General features: G+C 48.3%; 1 protein-coding gene across 1 annotated transcript in view; it reads right to left on the reverse strand.

Annotated features, from left to right (window-relative positions):
* LOC144683101 (von Willebrand factor A domain-containing protein 3B-like) overlaps window positions 1–22,137 on the reverse strand; it is a 216,376-nt gene that overhangs the window by 97,629 nt on the left and 96,610 nt on the right. The window contains exons 16-18 of the mRNA XM_078546118.1: window positions 14,304–14,402; window positions 10,559–10,741; window positions 5,179–5,312 (exon numbers count right to left, since the gene is read on the reverse strand). Of these exons, the coding sequence (XP_078402244.1) occupies window positions 5,179–5,312; window positions 10,559–10,741; window positions 14,304–14,402 (416 nt within the window). The remainder of the gene's footprint in view (window positions 1–5,178; window positions 5,313–10,558; window positions 10,742–14,303; window positions 14,403–22,137) is intronic.

Genomic DNA, 22,137 nt, shown 5'->3' on the forward strand with positions numbered 1-22,137 from the left:
TCCTACCCCCCTTAAACAGTATATATTTCACCTTTGGGAGGAGGGGCACGGGCACAAAGGGCCGACAGGAAGTCCAAGGCGGAAGGGGCCACAGAAGATGCCACTATCCTGCTGCCAGGGTTTGCGGGCAGCGAAGCAGCTACCTCAATATGTCTGAGGTGCAGCGCCGAAAGAGGCTCCGTCTCTCAAGGGAGACAATGACCTCCATCTGTCAGATGATAGGCCCTGAGATCTGTGCCAACAGTGTGGGTGGACACCCCATGCCAGGGGTGCTGAAGGTCACAGCTGCTATCAACTTCTATGCCTCCAGGGCTCGGTGGGTGATTGTTGCGGTGTCTCCCAATCAGCTGTCCACACTTATGTCAAGGCGCCAGCAGGTGAGCCCGGTGCCTTCGTCAACAGGAAGGGCATCCACTCCATGAACGTGCAGATAGTGTGTGATCACAGGATGCAGATTCTACAAGACTGCGCAAGGTACCCAGGCAGCTCCCACAACGCCTACATCCTCAGACACTCCCAGGTGCCGGGGCTCTTCAGTGCTCCAGCCCGGCTTGATGAATGGCTGCTGGGTGACAAGGACTATCCCCTCAGAAGGTGGCTCATGACGCCTCTCCGCCATCCAAGAACAGAAGTTGAGCAGCGGTACAATAGGAGCCACGCCTCCACAAGGGCTGTGGTGGAGAGAACCATCGGTCTTCTCAAGATGCGTTTCCGATGCCTGGACCACTCAGGGGGCGCACTCCAGTACCCCCCAGATCGTGTGTCGCTGATAAGTGGTTGCATGCTGTGCTCACCACAATCTGGTACTAGAAAGGGGCCGCAGTGGAGAAAGAAGATGTATTCGCAGTTGCTGCGGCTGCACACGATGAGTCCAGCAGTGAGTCCGAGGATGAGCACACACAGGGAAATGCTGAGGGGGTAGACGCTGACCCGGGCATACTCCAGGGAGGCAGGGACACCCGGGAAGCTTTAACCCAAAGAACCTTCAGCTAGCACACCACGGATGGACCTCTAACACAAGCCAGGGCTGCAAGCTCCATACTCGATACCTGAATACAAAGTGTGCCTGGATAGGAACATTAACTAAGGGCCTTGTCAATAAAACTCAATGTCAAACAACTCACTCATAACATCATGGGTTCCCATCCGCCTGCAGAAGTTTGGAGTCACCCTGAGCCATGCTCACATGTCAAAATTTAATGATTTAACAAAATGAAGTTCAGAAAAAAATAATTACAAAGGTGTTACACATCACACCATGTGGTCATGAACTAATAGCGGAGCAACATAAAACCACCAGTGAGAAACCTGTGATATGCCTAAAGTACCTTATGTTTACGCTTGCGGGTGCTACATCTAGGTGCTCCCCTCTCGCTGGTACTGGTGTCTGAGACAGCCTGCTCACTGTGCTGTCCTGTTGGCTTCGATGACCTTGGCGGCCATCCTCTGGCCCACGGAGCCTTTGATGGCCCCACCTGGGAGGGAGCGGCCAGTTCCACAGCTGGCATCTCCCCAGTTGCCATAGCTTCATCGGGTGCCATGGTCACTGGCAGAGGGGTGGAGGAGCTGCTGCCGTCATCCGGAACACCCTGAGAGGAGCCCGCAGAGACGACAGGCAGCTCCTGCACCGACGTGAGGTCGCTTCGGACCTCCCTGCTCACCGTAGACGGATGGGCACCGAGCTGGGATACTTGGTGCCCAAACCATCTCCCACACTGACGCTGACCAGCTGAGGTCAATGCCGCTGTGAGGGCTTGCAGGTCCGGGCGCAACCCCAGGAAGCCCTGATTGCTCTCCTGGAGGAGCTGCTACACGAGAGTGGCCACTCTCTCCATGGGGGAAGCATGACGCTTGGCCATAAGGCTTATTGCATCAATGATGCTCCATGTGGAAGCCTCCAGCACGGAAACCATGCCACACATAGCCTCATGTATCTCCGCCAGATCCTGCCGCATACGCTGCTGCACTTCCAGCATCTGCTGCCTCACGGAGGACTCCAGAGGCCCATCATCAGCCACTGACCGAGCATGTGCCTGCTCCCCTGCAGTCCTCCGACTTCCAGCGCCATGGGCACTCTCTGTCTCCCGCACCTCAAGCGAGTGTGAAGTGCCCTCACTGCTGTGCCCCGGGACACTAGCCGATGATCTAATTCCCACCGAGATGCTAGTATCTGCGCTGGTGCCTGCCTGGCAGAAATGGTGTGACACTGGTGAGTCCAAATGTTGAGGGCCCTGAGGTGTGAGAGGTGGCCCCTCTGCCTCCTCCTCCCGGCCCTGCTCCGTTGATGCTGAAAGGAAGAACAAGGACATTTGATTAAAGTGGAGACAATGTCAATGTGTATCCCTGCCCCCCGGATCAGTATGCGCTCATCCTTCCATAATCAATGGTCAACCCATGTTGCAAGCTTCAATCACTGAGCATTCAGCAGTGCCATGGCTGCTGGGACACATGCGGTGACCTCAGTGCTCGGCAAACATGCCTCCCCGTGGCACTCCAGCCTCACCGCCACCGGTGGACCTGGGCGCATGGCGCCTCTCCAGATCCATGGCCTCCTGCTCGAATCTAGTCATGATGGCCAACTGGGCCTGGCCTCCGCCAGTCCGCATCCGCTCGGCGGCGTTGTATGCAGACTTCTCCTGAAAAGGAGAGAAAAGCATTGATTAGTCCACCCTGTACCTGGATTCCCATCGCATCCCTGCCAACCCAACCAGAGTGGGACATTGCAGGGCTCCAGTGATTCATCACCCCGCAGCTGCCGCACACTCACACAAAAAAGTCAGGGCTGACCCCCACTCTTTCCCACATGCTGCCTCCATCACATTTGGCACCACATGGTCTAACCTTGCAAAGCAAGGAGGCACAAGCACATGGAACGCCAAGGGCAACAGATGGATTGGTGCCCTGCCACCTGGAAGCTCCCCTCCCAGCATGTTAGCACCCTGACTTTGACATGCTTCACAGTTCCAGCGCTGTACCCAGGTGCAGATCCTTGAGTTTGCCCCCAAAACTATACTCTGGGTGTCAGTGTCACACATGCTGCGGGTGCAGAACCCAAACCAGCACTACCCCCTCAGGGTGAACTGAGCATGGGCAATATCTGCTGGCCCACCCAGCGAGGGAAACATGCCGTGAAGGATTCAATGCTGTAACTGCACTCAGAGTTGTGGCGGGGGGGTGGGGGGGGTCCTTGTGGGGGGAAAGGATACTGGCTGTATTAAGTGGCATCTGCCAACATGGTACTCACACTTCCCGAGCGCAGGAGGTCACTGAATCGCTTGCGGCACTGGACCCACGTGCGTTGCACCACATCATGGGAGCTGACTATCTCGGCCACCAGCAACACTTGGTCAGGTGGGGGGGGTCTTGGCCTCCTGTCCCTCGGAACGAGGGCCTCCCACCTCCTCCAGGGGGGCAGCTCAGCACTCATCGGAAAACCAAGGGGCATACTGTCCCGCTGCCCTACCCTCCGGCCTGGCCTGCTCCGCTGCCCTACCCTCCAGCCTGGCCTGCTCTCCAGCAGCCCTCTGGTGAGCCCTCCTACTGGCCATTGTAATCAGCCTTTCCAAGGCTGCCAGCGCTTCATTTAAACAGGCCTCCGGATCGCCATTGGACCCGGCGGTCATTGCACTCCCGCCGCCGCCCTCCCACTCCCGCTAACCTCAGGAGTCGCGCATTACGCTGGGCATTTAATTGGCTCCGTGCCTGCCCATGCCTGCTCCCAACCAGCCCACCCAAAGTGGGGAAAATTCAAGTAGACTGCAAGCTTGAAATCATCAAAAGCTAGGTATAGAAATGTGCTTGACATGCTGGCTTAGCATGTTAGGAGTGAAGGGAATTTGCATTTTTAGATAAATGAAGGGATTATTTGGATTTCAAAGGGGTCTTAGTCTGTTTATAACTAGCCGGATAAGCAATGCTAAGGAGTGTGTTTATTTTTCCCAAAGGTTACTGAAAATATTGGCAACATGAAAGTTTAAATGAAAATGTACATATTAAAGAGCAACAAACATATGTAAAGGAGAATGAAAGGCTATGCAAGGAAGGCAATGAAAGATCTAACAGGAATGTGTGAAACAGCCTTCAAGAAGCTTCCAGCCATTTGTGCCTAAGTCTGCTATATAAAGTAACTGAAGTTGGAGAAAACCCATTTGGAATTCCACTATCAAGTGTTAACTTGCTGGGATTGTTTTAAATCTAAAATCTAGTTTGGACTGTTGCCTTAAAGGGGGTCTGTAACTAGGAGTCAAGTCAGTTAGGAATTTTAGGATTTGTTATAGTAGTAAGTGATTGTCGTCTTATATATGTGCTTGAAACCTTTTACTTTGTTAATCAATATTTCAATTTAATTTCTAAAATCTCTAAAGGTCTTGGTGAATTCATTACTTCTGAATTTAGTGCACACATCTTCTCATAATAAATACAAATTGCAAAACCGTTATGATAGTGCCACCACGTTTCCTGTGTGGTTTGGTACACCTGGCACACATCATCTGCCACATCATAACACATTGTAATCATGCAATCTAACCAAAAGATAACACTGTGGAGAAATATTTCTGTACTTCCTTTTCCAGGCCTAAAACCATTTTGCTTTTCTTTCTTATTTTCTTTCTGAAGCAAGATACATTCAATCCAAACTAAGGTAATTTACTTGTTCATTTCACATCTTTAGTTTTCAGGTTTTATGTTATTAATATTTTAGCATTTTTAAAATTTTCCTCTACCCCATTTAATGATCCTTCTGCCAAGTAGCAGGTCTCCTGCTCAAAAGGCCTGCTCTGCCTCCTGTCTTCATATCCCCGCTGCCATCGTGCCTTGGCCTCCACTTTAATCGGCTGCTTCTCATCACGCAGGGCTCATTCTTGACTGCCTGTGATCTCTCACTCAGCTACTGGGGCTATTTTTATCCACAACTGCTGTCACCACCCCACTGCCCTCCAGCACACTGCAGGCTCTATCTTTCCAGTCAGCCTGTAGAAAAGGGAGCCTAAACAGATCTTTGACAAGGAACAGACTCAGCAGCCTGGCAAGAGAATGAATCTATTATCCTGAATGTTCAACATTTTGACTGACCTTGAATAGCAGGAACTAACTTTGATTGGCAAAGGGCATTTAATTTAAACACAGCTGCTAAATTGATGAGAATACGTAAGGTTGAGATCAGGAAAATGAACGTACTTGCTCTTTGCCCCGGTTTTGTCACTGTTATGGTACCAGTCCAGCATTACACATTCTGCATAGAGCTTTTCTACCCTCTCCAAATCCTTTCTTCCCTGCTCGATTTCTCTCTTCAAAAGGCAGATATCTTCACTCTGAACAATTCAAATTAATTCAGGTAGTCAAAACAAAGACCATTGTTGGCTAAGAAAACTCAGATACATTATAAAAGGAAAAGATCGGGATTAAGCAATTTGAATTGCCATTTGTTACAGTTAAACCCAGAAAAGTACCTACTTGAATAACAATCTTGGTGATTACAAAAAACCATGATTTATCCCATTCTCCTTCACATATACTTGTGCATGAATAATTAGTCTGATTTTTCACAGACATTTCTTAAAAGAAAATAACAATCATAATAAAATAACTCAGCTGCGCCAGGGAGCAATACCTAAACTGAATACTGAATGCTTAAACGCAAACCTTTCTTTTATTTTGAATACATAGAGTTACCAAACGAGATCATTTGTTAATAGTAGCAAAATACCGCAGACCCTGGAGATCTGAAATAAAAACAGAAAATCCCGGAAAAACTCAGCAGGTCTGGCAACATCTGTGGAGAGAGAAACAGAGTCAACGGGCTGAATAATACTTGGGGAGGACGGGGAGGAACCAGAAACCACATCGGTGTGGAGCCAATGCACTCCATACCGACCCGTCCCGCATTTATAAAGCACTGCAGGCCGGAATAATGAGGGTCAATTGGGGAGGAAGTCCTGCCCTCTGAAGGAGGCTAGGGAGAGGGGCAGTTGGGGGGGGGGCCGTCAAGGGAGGGAGCGAGTAGCAAGGAACGGGGGGTGGTTCAATCTAAGGGGGTCCGCCCCACAATCAGCAAAGGACGGCCCCTGAAGAGTGAACACCCCCTTCCTTCCCCCACTTTAAACACTTCATTTTAAGAATCGGGCTTCCTGCTCCCGCCCTGATAACCATGCCAAACATTGTATGGCGTGGGCAACATATTATCAGGGCCAATTGGCTTGATAACAAGCCTAATTGACCCTTAATTGTTCATTTAAATATGGCGAGCGGGCTGCCGATTCCAGCACCCACCCTTCCAACATCTTATGGGGGTGAGCTTGGGGTGGGCGGGAAGGTGGTTCGATGAACCCTCACCCCATTTTACCTGCCCCCTCCACAGAAAACATGCCCGCCGGGGGCACATAAAATTTAGCCCAATATTTCGAGTCCAGTATGACTCTTCTTCAGAGCTAGAGGGAGGTAGAAATGTAATGGCTATTTTGCTGTTGAATAAAGGAGGCAGGTGCAGAATAGAAGATCAGGGAAAAGTTGGAAGGCAGAAGAGGTTAAATGAGAAAGATGTCATGGAACAGAAGACAAAGGGAGAGGTATTAAAGACTAAAGCTTTGATAATACACTGTAAGAGCTGGATTAGAAGAAGAGATGGGATCAGAGGAGGTTCACTAGATTGATTCCAGAGATGCGGGCCTTGTCTTATGAGGAGAGATTGAGCAGTTTAGGCCTATACTCACTAGAGTTTAGAAGGATGAGAGGAGATTTAATTGAGGTATATAAGATGCTAAAGGAGATAGACAAAGTAGATGTGGAGCGGATGTTTCCTCTTCTGGGGCATTCTAGAACAAGAGGCCGTAGTTTTAGGCTAAGAGGTGGTAGATTTAAATCAGAGATGAGGAGGAATTACTTTTCTCAAAGAGTCGTGAATCTGTAGAATTCACTACCTCAGAGTGCAGTGGATGCCGGGATGCTAAATAAATTTAAGGAGGAGATAGATTTTAAATTAGTAATGGGTTGAAAGGTTATGGGGAGAGGGCGGGAAATTGGAGTTGAGGCCAAAATGAGATCAGCCATGATCGTAATGAATGGCGGGGCAGGCTCGAGGGGCTGAATTGCCTACTCCTGCTCCTAGTTCTTATGTTCTTATTTTCTTCGAGGGAAGGGCAGAGGAGGGAGAATCCAGAGGGGCATCAATACCAATAAGTTGTTGGAGCTTGCATGCCTTAATACCTGAAAGGAAGAGAAAAAGTTTCTTGTTAAGGCGTTGGGTGAGACGAAGAATGAAATGGAACTGGGGACAATGACAGCTTTGAGGCAGGGTGAGTCAGTGCTGCTGAAGGGAGAGTTCGAGTGTGTATGCATGGTGGTGCAGGGCACTGAGCGTGGATGTCAGGATGCAGCAAGAACAGCAGCCTGAGGAACGTTGCATGTCTCAGAGATACCTGTAATCCTGGGTGGATTCGAAAGATGATGGATGGAACTTCACTTGTTAAGGTCACTTGTTACCCTACTCAGGTTGAATTTACAGTAATGGGAAGGCAGCGTTAAGGGAAGCAAAGCAGAGTACGTAATAAACTGCACAGTTTTTATAATGTCATAATGAAAATGATAGCTGGCAAATAACCCTTTATGAATCCATTTCTCAGATTGCATGCTGCTACTTTTAAAAGCTTACTATGATGAATCCTCAGGTTACAGTGGGAAAACTCAAGAGGAAGGGTCATCATTGTTTGCTCTCCCCTCCTCTCTTACATTCCAGATGTGCTACTTGGGTCCAGCACCACCTACAACACCTATGAGTAGGCCTGCCCATGAGATGTCTACCAAATATCTAGACAATTGATAGGCCGGGGACTGAATTGATAACCCTTGCCACTGAACGCAGGCTTATTGGAATGAACCACATGTTGTCCTTTGAGGTTGGAATGAATAAACATTCCACGAGGCCAATGCTCAGGCTATGAAACACAGAACAGGTACTGGAGCGGTATTCAGGGCACTTCACCTGCCCAGGCCTCAGGCTGAGCCATTTAAGTGACCCCATTCCATCTCCCCATATCATGAAGTGGGGTGGCAAAGTCACTTATTTCTCCAGGCTTACTGTAATCACCCCAGTAGCCCATATTTCTGTCAACAATTTCTGTGGTTTTTACAGAGTACATACATAAAGTTCTAATTCCATAATTGTGAATAGTTTGGAGTGTTGCATTCTATTATAAAATGGATAAAATGCATTTAGAAGATTTTTGCTATTTGTGCTTTTAACTGGCAAACTTCCCAATGGGCTGAAATACATTTGACAAAACTGAAAGCAATCTGGGACAGAACGATATAATTATAAATTATAATTATTTCAAATTGTTTTGTTAAATGACATGTTTTTCAGAATACTCAAAACCCACCAACATTTGGTTCACAGAGAAAGTTTCACTATTGGCTTCTGGCAAACATTCAACAACCAGCATAAATAATTAGTGCAGAGGCCACAAGTATCTGAGAATGGCTATTGTGCTGTCGCCATTATATATGTCATGATTGTAATTTGTATCATGGCTGTCAAGTTTAGCAATTATCTTGTTCCTTATTGGTAATGTGTTCCTGTCTGCAGTATTTCTCCTTTCTGACTGGCAACATCTGTCCTTACTCACTCTTAATGAATTGTATTCTTGCTCGTGTAATACTTTGTGCCAAGATAAGTGGATGTTGCAGTAAGTTGGACATTGGCACTTCACCTCTGGGATTCAAGTTCAAAACAACCCAGAATGATGGGCTAAAAGTGTCTTCCCCCGCTAACTGCTGTGCAGTCTCAAGATTGCTCCTGATGCCCAGGGGTTTACAGCACAAAGCCAGTACCTAGTGGCAATCTAACTCAGAGTGACTACACAAATAGTCTTTTAAATGTGTTTTATCCACTTTATAATAGAATACAATACTCCAAACGGTTCACAATTATGGAATCGGAGCTTTATGAATGCACTCTTGTGGGAAATGGAAAAAGTGCCACATTTCTGAGGTTGGTTCTGAGGCACATTGTTGAGGCACAGCAGAGGGGGTTTTACTCTTCAACTGGCCGTGCTGTACCTGACCTGGGAGCGTTTGCTACTGCAACTAGAGTTTCATCCTCCAGCTATGTCCTTCACCTGCCCGCATAGAAGCGAGTTACCAAAAGAGTGTGCTTTTTTTAATATTCATTTAGGGGACGTGGGCATCACTGGCTAGGCCAGCATTTATTGCCCATCCCTAGTTGCCCTTGAGAATGTGGTGGTGAGCTGCCTTCTTGAACCACTGCAGTCCCTGTGGTGTAGGTACACCCACAGTGCTGTTAGGGAGGAAGTTCCAGGATTTTGATCCAGCGACAGTGAAGGAACGGCGATATATTTCTAAGTCAGGATGGTGACTGACATGGAGGGGAACTTCCAGGTGGTGGTGTTCCCAATAATCTGCGCCCCTTGTCCATCTAGGTGGTGGTGGTCGTGGGTTTGGAATGTGCTACCTAAGAAGCCTTGGTGAGTTTCTGCAGTGCATTTTGTAGATGGTACACACTGCTACTACTGTGCGTCAGTGGTGGAGGGAGTGAATGTTTGTCGATGTGGTGTCAATCAAGTGGGCTGCTTTGTCCTGGATGGTGTCAAGCTTCTTGAGCTTTGTGGGAGCTGCACTCATCCAGGCAAGTGGGGAGTATTCCATCACGCTCCTGACTTGTGCCTTGTAGATGGTGAACAGGCTTTGGGGAGTCAGGAGGTGGGTTACGCGCCACAGGATTCCTAGCCTCTGACCTGCTCTTGTAGGCACAGTATTTATATGGTTAATCCAATTCAGTTTCTGGTCACTGGTAAGCCCCAGGATGTTGATAGTGGAGGATTCCATGAAGGAAATGTTATTGAATGTCAACGAGTGATGGTTAAATTATCCGAGTGGAAAGGCAGAGCCTGGCATGGGGGCATGAGGAGGATCTTCTGAATTTACCCCTTAAAAGATGCCCTCATGCAGAAAAGGGTCTGAGAGGCCGTGAGCCACGACTCTTTGAACACCTGGCCCGACTCCATGAAAATTGCGGAGGAGTAGGACATGTCCATCTCTGCAATGCAGTCAGCCACGTCGGGGATTTTTCCCTTTTTCCTGCTTTTGGCAGGAACCAGCCTCACCCTTTAGAGGCACTCCCGAAAATCAGACAGCCCGGGAATGGGGCAGGGAATCCCAAAATTGGGACACACCCGCCATTTTTAAAGGGCGCCCGAGCCATTCCGACTAGGTCAAACTGTAGGCCGCAAACTGCAGGCCGCAAACTGCAGGCCGTTAATTGTGTTTCTCTCCATAGATGCTGCCTGACCTGTTGAGTTTTTCCAGCATTTTCTTGTCTTTACCTCAGATTTCCAGCACTCGCAGTCCTTGGCTTTTATTTGAACCATTTTTGTGAAGGCTCCTTCGGATATTTAACTGCATTAAAATGTGGTACGTAAATGTGAGTTGTTGTAAATGAGAGAAATATAAAAAATCTAGTTAGCGATGCATTTGATGCTCTCGCTATAAAATTTCCCAATGGTTTGAAATATTTTGCTTCACTTCCAGCATGGAACTTCCTTACCATAAAAGGCAGAGGCTTAGTGGCCGCTGCTGTGTCACTGTTATAGGAATGGAACCGTCCGCCCGTCTTCTCAGAGAGCTCATAGAGAAACTCATTGGCTTCAACATCATCACAGTTAAACGCAATGGAGTGAATGGGGACAAGGCGGACGAGCTGCACCTGTGCGAAAATGGTTTCTGGAGGCTGTGTTGGATAATAATACATAAAACAATATTAACCCTTAATTTAAATGTTCTATCAAAAAAATTAGCGTTACCTTAATATGAGAGTCCTCTGCTCAAGCTAGAAGTCTACACTTTAGTTAGTGTGCATCCTCTGGTGTTCAATAGTAGCCTATGCAACTTGCCTAAATAAGCATGTATAACTCTGGACTTTAAATGTCACATTGGCCAGGGTTCTGTCGGGCCAACCAGGGTGTCACCCTCTCGTCGGAGAACCAGCAAGGAACTCCTGTCAGTTCTATAGCGAGGCCCAACAGAATCAAGTGCCCTTCAGGCACCTAAGTAGCCACCTTTAGGCCTTCCCCCCGATCGAGGTCCCCGGTAATGGAAGTCCTTGCTTGACGAGAGCTGCCCGCTCATCAGAGAGATGGCAGTGCCAGATGGGCCAGTGGCAGCTGTTGGCAATGTATCCACTGGAGGCCCAGGATCAGTGAGGGACTCCAGATCAAAGGTGAGTGAAGGTGGGATGGGGATAACAGGGTGGGGGTCATGGGAGGGGTGGAGTGGAGGGGAGGGTCAGGGGCAAGGGCAGAGGGATGGCTTTCAGCGGCCTCCCTTTCCAGATGTAGGGTCCCTCGATCAGGCATTAAGTGCCTGACTATGAGGGACCTCCCCCTGGAGGCAAACCCAATGGGGTTTGCTGGGCAGCCTTCTATGGGTGTGGGAAAGCTGTGTGGCTTCCATTTAGTCCCTGCTCTCCCACTAAATTGCAGTGGGCTCAGGGATAATGGATGTCAACTGGCCCATTAATGATTCTAATTGACATCCTACCAATGGCAGCCAGGAATCCCACCTCAGTCCCTTCCGCCCTCCGTGTTAAATCGGAGCGGGGTTTTTTGCCGTTGCCAGGAGGCTGACGTAGGGCCTCTCCGGCGGGTAAGTGGGACCAGCCGCCATGTTTCCTGCCATGACAGGCTGCATTAAACTCAGCTCGTTGTTATATAAAGATGAGACAGGGCAGGAGCGATGCACAGAGAATCAATGTCTACGGCTGAGTTGTCAATCTGAACTCCTTCTCTAAGGACAGCACCCTGACCAGGTGGGAAGGCCCACACGCTCTTGTGTCTCAGAAGTGGCACAGACCTTTTTTTGTGGATTTTTTCCCCCTCCTGTCTCCAGAACACAACGTCCATTTGTTCTTTGAACTATTTTATCCAGCCTCTTTATCACAACTCTATTGTGCTTCAGATGAAAGAGCTCCACCTTATCTTTCCTTCTCATTTCTAACCTTTTCAGGCCCAAAAATTCTGGATATCCGGCTCAACCCACAGGTGTAACTCTTTTGAGTCAAAACCAATTAAAACTAAATTAACAAAATCAGGGACAAAGTAAAAGGCAAGTCCCTTAAAGAGAAATTATAATCTGAGCCCATGAATCCATGGTGAACCCACAAATGTAGGTGGACAGGACTCCTGACCACCCATGGGCATCACAATAGCACCATAGAACCATAAAAAAGTTACAGCACAGAAGGAGGCCATTCGGCCCATCTTGTCCATGCCAACCCGAGGACACCCAGGTGCCCTTTCTAATCCCACCTTCCTGCGCCCGGCCCATAGCCCTGCAGTTTACAGCACTTGAGGTGCAGATCCAGGTGCTTTTTAAAAGAGTTTAGAATTTCTGCCTCTACCACCAACTTGGGCAGCGAATTCCAGACACCCACTACCCTCTGCGTAAAAGAGTTCTTCCTCATAGAACCCACCTTAAATCACAAGAGGGCCAGTTCAATACTCGAGCCAGGCAGCTCACACCTGTGTGGATGTGACAGAAATGCCCACCCTAACAGTCACCAAAAGAATTGAAGAGGCACCATGCAAGAAAGAGTCCAAGAGATAAGGCTGGTAATTCTTTTTATGTCCTCAGTGTTTAAGAAAGGTAATCAAAGCCCTTTAAAACCAATTACCTTTGTCGGCAGAATGTTTTGGAATCCAGTAAGGCCCAGTCCAGGACATGGGTCAGCTCCTGGATGATACAGATATAACCATGCGAGGACAGTGGGCGGGCTTTCTGAGGAGTGGTGTGGTGATGGCAGTTTTAAATGGGTGGGGAATCAGTGTCTTGAGGAAAATGAAGCACTCACAGCCTAAACTGGCATGGAGCCTGGAAGATGATCGTAAATTTAGTGGAACTGGGGTAAAGAGAACAGGAGGTGAGTCTCGTGATCAAGGTGAAATTGGAGCGGGCGGGAGGAGGCAAATGAGAGAGAGAGAGTGACATGGGTTCAGGACTAAGGCAGCTGAACAAATCCCATTTCCTTCACCTTTCATCACAACTAACAACCTATTACAAACTGTTTTTGTACAAACATCTACATAAAACCAAATGGTACATTAGCCTTTATTGCAAAGGGGGTCAGATTATAAGCATAAGAAAGACTTGCTGCAATTAGATGGGGCTTTGGTGACACCTCACCTGGAGTACAGAGTACAGTTTTAGCCCATTATCTAAGGAAAGAACTACTTGCCGTAGAAGGAGTGCAACAAAGGTTCACTAGATTGATTCCTGGGATGAGAGAGCTGTCCTATAACGAGAGATTGAGTAGAATGGGCATTTTAAAAAAAAATTCATTCACAGAATATGGGCTTTGCTGGCTGGGCCAGCATTTATTGCCCATCCCTAATTGCCCTTGAGAAGGTGGTGGTGAGCTGCCGTCTTGAACCACTGCAGTCCATGTGGTGTAGGTACACCCACAGTGCTGTTAGGAAGGGAGTTCCAGGGTTTTGACCCAGTGACAGTGAAGGAACAGCGATATATTTCCAAGTCAGAATGGTGAGTGACTTGGAGGGGAACTTCCAGGTGGTAGTGTTCCCATCTATCTGCTGCCCTTGTCCTTCTAGAGGGTCATGGTCATGGGTTTGGAAGGTGCTGGCCTCTGGCATTTAGTGGAATGACAGCTAATCTCACTGAAATGCAAAACATTCTTAGAGGGCTTGATAAGGTAGATGCTAAGAGGTTATTTTTTTCTGGCTGGAGAGCCTAGAACCAGGGGTCATAGTCTCCGCAGGGCTCATAGTCTCAGCATAAAAGGTCAACCATTTAGGAATGAGATGGGGAGAAATTTCTTGACTCAAAGGGTTGCGAATCTTTGGAACGCTCTGCCACAGAGAGCTGTGGATGTTCAGTCAATGAGAATATTCAAGGCTGAGACTGATAGGTTCCTGGGCACAAAAGGAATCAAAATATATGGGGATGGGGCAGGAAAGTGAAGTTGCTGTAGACCTTCAGTCATGATCTGATGAATCAGATCTTGCCTTTCAGAAATAATACTCAAACCTCAAACAGCACAATCAAAGGTCAAAACTGAAAACTCATGAGAGTCCGTAGGTCATTTCCCAAAAGCAATTTGTCTTACTGAGGTTTGAAATCCTCTACTGAAGAGAAAGGAGCTTCAGCTGTGATGCTCGGTAAATAACTAGTGTCACGAGAGGCTTGTAATATCAAAGCCTGTCATTGTGAGGTGGCAGCGACACCTTCAGATTTTATTCAACTTAACATGATGTTGTTCTCTCTGCACAGCACTATACCTGGTCAGGCCTTCCATCCGTAAGGAGGTAGACAGCTTGAGTGCCCATGTCAGCAAGGGCAAGTCGTATAGCTCCCAGGGTATTTGTGGAACCCCCAACCTGTGTAGAAATATAACATTGCTCAAGAAATGAATCCAAATCTGACAATATCACAACCACATGGGACTCTGACTTCAGTGAGATGATGGCTCAGAGCTCTTTGCACTCTATCGCTCCAATTTCACTGTCAGTGCAGCGAAAACACCAATTCACCCACACTTCCAGCAAAGTCAGCAGAGCAGGAGTCATTTACCAAACCCAGGTGTATGCAGGAGTAAGTTATATTCTCAAAGGGAAGCATCTAACCTCTGTTGAATACGTCCACAGATGGCAACATTGAAGTGAATTTGCCATGTTGGAAACTGTTAGTGCAGTAATTTAGCTTTAACTTGTGGGCTATGTTCAGCCCGTCAACTTTGCAAACATGCCCACAGGGGCCCAGCTGCTCAGTTCTGCAATAGCACCCTCTTGTGGCCATGTGTATATGTATGTCTATAAACCAAACTGAAATAAGCCAGTAAAGTTGGTTATATGAATTCCATGCGGAACAGAGTCTCTTTTGTCCTGCAAAGACATCGCATGCTATGACACTCCTCCCTCCTTAATGAAAAAGTTACATGGCATTCAAATTCCAGATGACTTATATAATATTTCTGGTTTTTCATTTATTTATGAATCCAACTTAACCTCTGGTTTCCTATTCCTGAGAGAAAACCACCTTTCTTGACTCAAACTTTCAAAACTTGGATATCTTGGCCTGAGTCTGAGGAGAAGTTTTCTCCAATAAAAACTGATTTTGACTTTGACCTTCAATTGAAGTTTTCACTTCATCGGTCACATCTGCGTAACTCTGACTTGGATCTGAACTGGTTTCAGGCACGACTTGTGTTGGAGTGACTATCGATACCCTACTCATATCCCAACTATCCAATTCGTCAGACTCGTTTGATTCCTCCCGACTCCTATTGACTTCGTGAATCTCTGAAGGTAAAACATGATCTATATGTACAAACATAACCTTTCCCCTATCAAACATCTTGACCCAATATGTGCAAGGACCACATATTTTCACCACTCTTCCCGGTAGCCACTTCAACCACTTATGATGATGATCTTTCACCTTAACCTTCTGGTTCAACTTCAGACTTCTTTCTCTCATTCTACCCCTGTCATGACTCTCTTTCTGCCTGGATCGTTTCTCTTCCGCTGAACTGTGCCAAATGTGGCTTCAGCAATGAAAACATCATTCTAGGCTGTCTTCTAAGAAACAATTCAGCTGGCATTCTGCCAGTCGAGTGAGGTGTGTTATGGTAAGTAAACAAGCAATTTGCCAGTTTATGATTCAATGACAACTGACATTTCTTCCAATTTGTATCTCGCATTTGTTTAGCAAGAGCAACTTAACAATTTATACTGTGCGCTCTGCTGCTCCATTTGAAGCAGGATGGTACTGCGGAACTCCATGATACTGTTTTATTCATTCTCATGAATTTTAAAACTCTTCTGAACAAAACGCAGCTCTGTTGTCGGACACAGTTTCCTCTGGGAACCCATAAGCTGCAAACAACCTACGCAAAATATCTGGAGTTTTGCTAGTTGTTGTTCAGTTCATCAGAAACCCCACAACCCACTTCAGGTGACTATGTATCACAATGAATAGCTGTTGCCCTTCAAGTTCTGCAAAATCTATGTGCAACCTCTGCTGGCCGTTTCCATGGTTGCAAAGGTACCACTGGTGGCTTCTTTTCTGCTGCTTGACATACTCTACACTCTTTCACTGGGCGGGCAGTTTCAGTGGCTCCCACACCGCTGGCTAGAATGGCGGGGACTCACGCCCAATTGCACACTTGGAAGCGAATTAATTACGCACCAGCGAGGGTCGGTCTGAATCACTTGGCGGATGGGGAACTGATTTGTCCACTTGCCATCAGCTGGCGTGATCGAAGGTCCGGGCGCCATATTTAAACGCCAGTCCAACACACAATCTCCCTCGCTCCAGCCCACCTGTCCTCCGGACACGTGCAGAGATGTCTTGCAGCCACAAGAAGAAGGCCGAAAGCCTCAAGAGGGAGGCAGCACCCCGCTTCACCCACCAGGCCCCCCAGGCCTTGTTCAGTGAATTGCAGGGACACACAGGCATGTTCTGTATCCCAGGGATGGCTGCAGGAAGTGCAGCAGCCTCACGTCTCCGGCCTGGGAGGCCGTCGCAGAGCAGGTCAGCACGGCCGGCAACCACGTCCCAAATGGCATCCAGTGCAGGAAGAGGATGAATGATCTCATCCACTCTACCAGGGTAAGTCATCCTTCAACTCCCTCCAATATCAAACTCTCATCACGGCATCATGCACTCAGGCGGCTACTCTCTTCAGGGATCTCACGCAACCATTAATGGGGGACGCACATCAACACACATTCTCTCACAGAGACTTTCACATCACCAGCATCCCATCCATCGCGTTGCTCACAATCCATCCTCTGGTCCTTCTGTGGAGGGGTCACCACACACAGGGGACATGCATCTCAGCCAACCCCTGCTCCATCCCCTCTCAGCACATTCTTCTTCATACAGGCCAAGCTGGCACACAACAGGCGCGAGAAAGAGCCGACCTGGGGAGGGACGGCCGACATCATCGCCCTCACTGAGCTTGAGGAGGCTGCAGCCGAGCTGGCTGGGGAGGACAGGGATCACTCCCATTGGGAAGGGGAGATCAGCCTCTCCCAGCAACCCAGTACAGATCCCAGCTCCATCACACCATCACATCCTGACAATCACACTGACTCACATACAGTAAGGCAAAAGCAATAAACTACAGATGCTGGAAATCCAAAACAAAAATAAAAATACCTGGAAAAACTCAACAGGTCTGGCAGCATCTGTGGAGAGGAACACAGTTAACGTTTCGAGTCCGTATGACTCTTCAACAGAACTAAGGAAAAATAGAAAAGAGGTGAAATATAAGCTGGTTTAAGGGGTGGGGGGTGGGGGGGGGGGGGGGGTGGGGGGTGGGGGTGGAGCTGGATAGAGGGCCAGTGATAGGTGGTGATAACCAAAAGATGTCATAGACAAAAGGACAAAGAGGTGTTGAAGGTGGTGATATTATCTAAGGAATGTGCTAATTAAGGGTAAAAAGCAGGACAAGCAAGGTACAGATAGCCCTAGTGGGGGTGGGGTGGGGTGAAGGAATCGAAATAGGCTAAAAGGTAGAGATAAAACAATGGATGGAAATACATTTAAAAATAATGGAAATAGGTGGGAAAAGAAAAATCTATATAAATTATTGGAAAAAAAAGGGGGGGATCGGAAAGGGGGTGGGGATGGAGGAGAGAGTTCATGATCTAAAATTGTTGAACTCAATATTCAGCCCGGAAGGCTGTAAAGTGCCTAGTCGGAAGATGAGGTGCTGTTCCTCCAGTTTGCGTTGAGCTTCACTGGAACAATGCAGCAGGCCAAGGACAGACATGTGGGCAAGAGAGCAGGGTGGAGTGTTGAAATGGCAAGCGACAGGGTGGTCTGGGTCATGCTTGCGGACAGACCAAAGGTGTTCTGCAAAGCGGTCACCCAGTCTGCGTTTGGTCTCTCCAATGTAGAGGAAACCGCATTGGGAGCAACGAATGCAGTAGACTAAATTGAGGGAAGTGCAAGTGAAATGCTGCTTCACTTGAAAGGAGTGTTTGGGCCCTTGGACAGTGAGGAGAGGGGAAGTAAAGGGGCAGGTGTTGCACCTTCTGCGGTTGCATGGGAAGGAGCCGTGGGAGGGGGTTGAGGTATAGTGGGTGATGGAGGAGTGGACCAGGGTGTCCCAGAGGGAACGATCCCTGCGGAATGCCGCTGGGGGGGTGAAGGGAAGATGTGTTTGGTGGTGGCATCATGCTGGAGTTGGCAGAAATGGGGGAGGATGATCCTTTGAATGCGGAGGCTGGTGGGGTGATAAGTGAGGACAAGGGGACCCTATCATGGTTCAGGGAGGGAGAGGAAGGTGTGAGGGCGAATGCGCGGGAGATGGGCCGGACACGGTTGAGGGCCCTGTCAACCACCGTGGGTGGAAAACCTCGGTTAAGGAAGAAGGAAGACATGTCAGAGGAACTGTTTTTGAAAGTGGCATCATCAGAACAGATGCGACGGAGGCGAAGGAACTGAGAGAATGGGATGGAGTCCTTACAGGAAGCGGCGTGTGAGGAACTGTAGTCAAGGTAAGAGTTGGTAGGCTTGTAATGAATATTGGTGGACAGTCTGTCATCAGAAATTGAGACAGAGAGGTCAAGGAAGGGAAGGGAAGTGTCAGAGATGGACCATGTGAAAATGATGGAGGGGTGGAGATTGGAAGCAAAATTTATAAATTTTCCCAGGTCCCGACGAGAGCATGAAGCAGCACCGAAGCAATCATCGATGTACCGGGGAAAGAGTTGTGGGAGGGGGCCGGAGTAGGACTGGAACAAGGAATGTTCCACATACCCCATAAAGAGACAGGAATAGCTGGGGCCCATGCGGGTACCCATAGCCACACCTTGTATTTGGAGGAAGTGAGAGGAGTTTAAGGATAAATTCTTCAGTGTGAGAACAAGTTCAGCCAGACGGAGGAGAGTAGTGGAGGATGGGGATTGTTCGGGCCTCTGTTCGAGGAAGAAGCGGAGAGCCATCAGACCATCCCGGCGTAGGCGACATGGGATGAGGCACCTTGACCTGCCTCCAGGAACACCATCCCCTGCAGGAGTCTGGGCGGAGCCCTCGGGCACCCACAGGGAGTATGAACGTCATCCGGACATCCCAGGGGCCTCCTCTCAGGGCACTCCAAGGGTGTGCAGCCACTCACAGCCCCCTCTGCCTGTGACCCCATCCACTCCAGCTTCTCAGGTCGCTGAGGGCACTTCTGCCCCTGAGCAGGTGACCTTTACCAGGCCAGGGCCCTCCAGGCCTCTGGCCACCAGAGGACGTCCGCCAAGGTCATCACAGACATCAGGACATAGCAGTCAACAGGCTGCCTCCACCTCTGCTGCAGATGACGGGGCTGCACCCAGGCGTAGCGTTAGAGAGGAAAATTAAGAAAAATTGATGTCACTTTTGGGTCACGGGTGTGCTATACATGTAAATAAATTGCTCTTTTGTGAACACATTTGATGGTTATGTGGATGTTTTGGGCAGCTGAAGGCGTGATTACGTACATTGGAATCCTCTTATGTTGAGGTTTAGCCATCCTCCCAGTGATAGTGTCCCACAGTGAGATTAACATTCCCATGATGTCACCCTCAGTTGAACTAGTATCTGCACCCCTTGGGTGATGTCAGGGAGATGTGTTTAAATCTTTATTTGAAGTGTGTGATGTAAGTGTTTCTAACCTTTCTTCCTCAAGGAACACCATTGAGTGAGGGCAGCTCATCAGCATTGATAGTCTAGCGGCATATGATAGTGGCAGGAGGAGGAGGAGGTAGTGCACGGGAGGAGGAGATCCCTAGGAGTGTCCACATCTCAGTCACAGCAGTGTTTGCATCATTAGATGGCGGCGAAGGCTTCAAGTCTTCTCTCGCATCGAACTTGTTCCTTAGTGGACCCTCAGTTCAAACAGTGAGCTCACTCACAGGGCCCCACCGACTAAAATAGAGATCATGGCCTGGTGATTCCTGAGGCCAGAATGCACAAACGAGGCCAGGACTCATTCTCACTGCAAGTGGCTGGATATCCTGAGGTGAAAGTAAATAGCATTGAGGGTTAGAGGTTATTTGATCATATGCCCTCACTTAACTTTACTCTTCCTGTAACCTGTCAGCAATCAACGTATCACGAGCACGACTCCCACATCTTCCTTACTCCATGGTCTGATCGTGCTCATACTGACCCTCAGCAGCCTCCAGAGGTTCCTAGGCCTCCGGATCTTCATCCTCTAATGAGTTCTCATCCTCCTCCAGTTCACCCTCTGGCAGGGGTTCACCTCTTTACATTGCCAGATTGTGAAGGACACTGCACACTGCGATGATGCGGGAAACCATATCGGGGGTGTATTGGAGTGAGCCACCTGAGTGATCCAAGCATCTGAAGCATATCTTCAAAAGCCCTATGGTCTGCTCTACAAGGGAGTGTGTGGAGCTGTGAGCAGCATTGTACCTCTCCTCGGAATGACTATGAGGGCGACGCACCAATGTCATCAGCCAGCGTTTCAGTGGGTACCCCTTATCTCCAAGCAGCCATCCCTGCAGATGTAATGGCCGCTCAAAAATCTCAGGCAGCTTGGAGTGACTCAGGGTATAGCAGTCATGGCAACTCCCAGGGTACCATGCACAAATGTGCAGTGTGTGCTTCCTGTGATCACACACCAGTTGTACACTGATGCAATGATAGCCCTTGCAATTTATAAACATTAGGGTCTGCTGCCATGGAGCCCATATAACTGCAGTCTATTGTACCCTGCACTCTAAGGAAGCCTGAGATGGTGGCGAAGCCGGTGAATCTCACAGCCTGGCTATCCTCGTCCAGAGTAAACCTTGCACAATGACGAAAGTAAAATACTGCGGATGCTGGAAACCTGAAACAAAAATAGAAAATGCTGGAAAAACTCAGCAGGTCTGACAGCATCTGTGGAGAGAAAAACAGAGTTAATGTTTCGAGTCCATAGGAAGAAGACTCTGAAGAAGAGTCATAAGGACTCGAAACGTTAGCACTGTTTTCTCTCCACAGATGCTGTTGGACCTGCTGGAGTTTTCCAGCATTTTCTGTTTTTGTCTCACATAATGACGGGTCTTCTTGCAAAGGTCACCTGTGACCTCTATGCATCGATGTGCTGCGGACTGAGAGATGCCGCACAGGTCGCCTGTTGATCCTTGGAAAGAACCAGAGGCAAAGAAATTGAGCGCTGCCGTCACCTTCAAAGCCACTGGCAGGGGATACCTTCCAACTCTTGTCTTGTCTTCAAGAAGAATGTGGCATATGTGATGTACCAGAGCTCGGGGCAAGCGCAGACATGCACAGCATTGCCTCTCACTCATTTGTAAATAGGAGACTCTTCTACAATAAACCCCAGGCCTGGGGAGTCGCCCCCATTGTCTGAGTCTCCTCCTGACCCTCCTGTTCATACTGTGGCTCCGCTTGACCATGTCCCTCCTGCTGGAGCTGCGCACTGAGTCACCTCTCCCTCCTTCATCTCCTCCATTGCATTAGGAACCTGACAAAGGCAGCATTGAGCCCTGGATCCATATGTGCTTTTGCTTTCTCTCTGAAAGGAAACATTGAAGATATTAATGATTCAAGGGGCAAAAAAGTGAAGCTCAGAAGATGAAAGATATGGAGACTGTAAGGGTCCATAGTTTTTCCTGCCTTACTTGCATAGTGCCCTGTCACTGAGACACTAGCACACACATCGAGATAACCAAGATGGCATCGCAGATATGTAATGTCTTGAGCCCTGTGTGGGATGCTAAGTTTAATTGAGATGGGTAACCCAACCTAGCTCTGTGCTCCAATCTCTGATGTGGCATATTAACAACCAATCAGTTGCCCATGGTTAATGAGCGGATGTCCTTTGGCCCACTAGGAGTGTCAAATCTGGTGAACATGTGACAGGCCTTCATTGATGGAATGCCATATATGATAACAGTTGTGTCTCCCCCTCTATTGCCTGCATTCCCAAATTCTACATTCCTATGTGTTACTCTTGAGATGCAGCAACTGTGATGTGAAGCCACTGAGTTCTGTGTAGCCCTTTAACTAATGAAGCCATTGGCTTTCAGTGGCTTTCACCGCAAGGAGGTCTTCCTCCTTTCTTTCTAAGTAGACTCCTGTTCACTCCTGCGGCAACAAGGGTTAGAG

This window comes from Cetorhinus maximus, chromosome 7, assembly GCF_964194155.1.
Source record: "Cetorhinus maximus chromosome 7, sCetMax3.hap1.1, whole genome shotgun sequence".
NCBI lineage: Eukaryota > Metazoa > Chordata > Chondrichthyes > Lamniformes > Cetorhinidae > Cetorhinus > Cetorhinus maximus.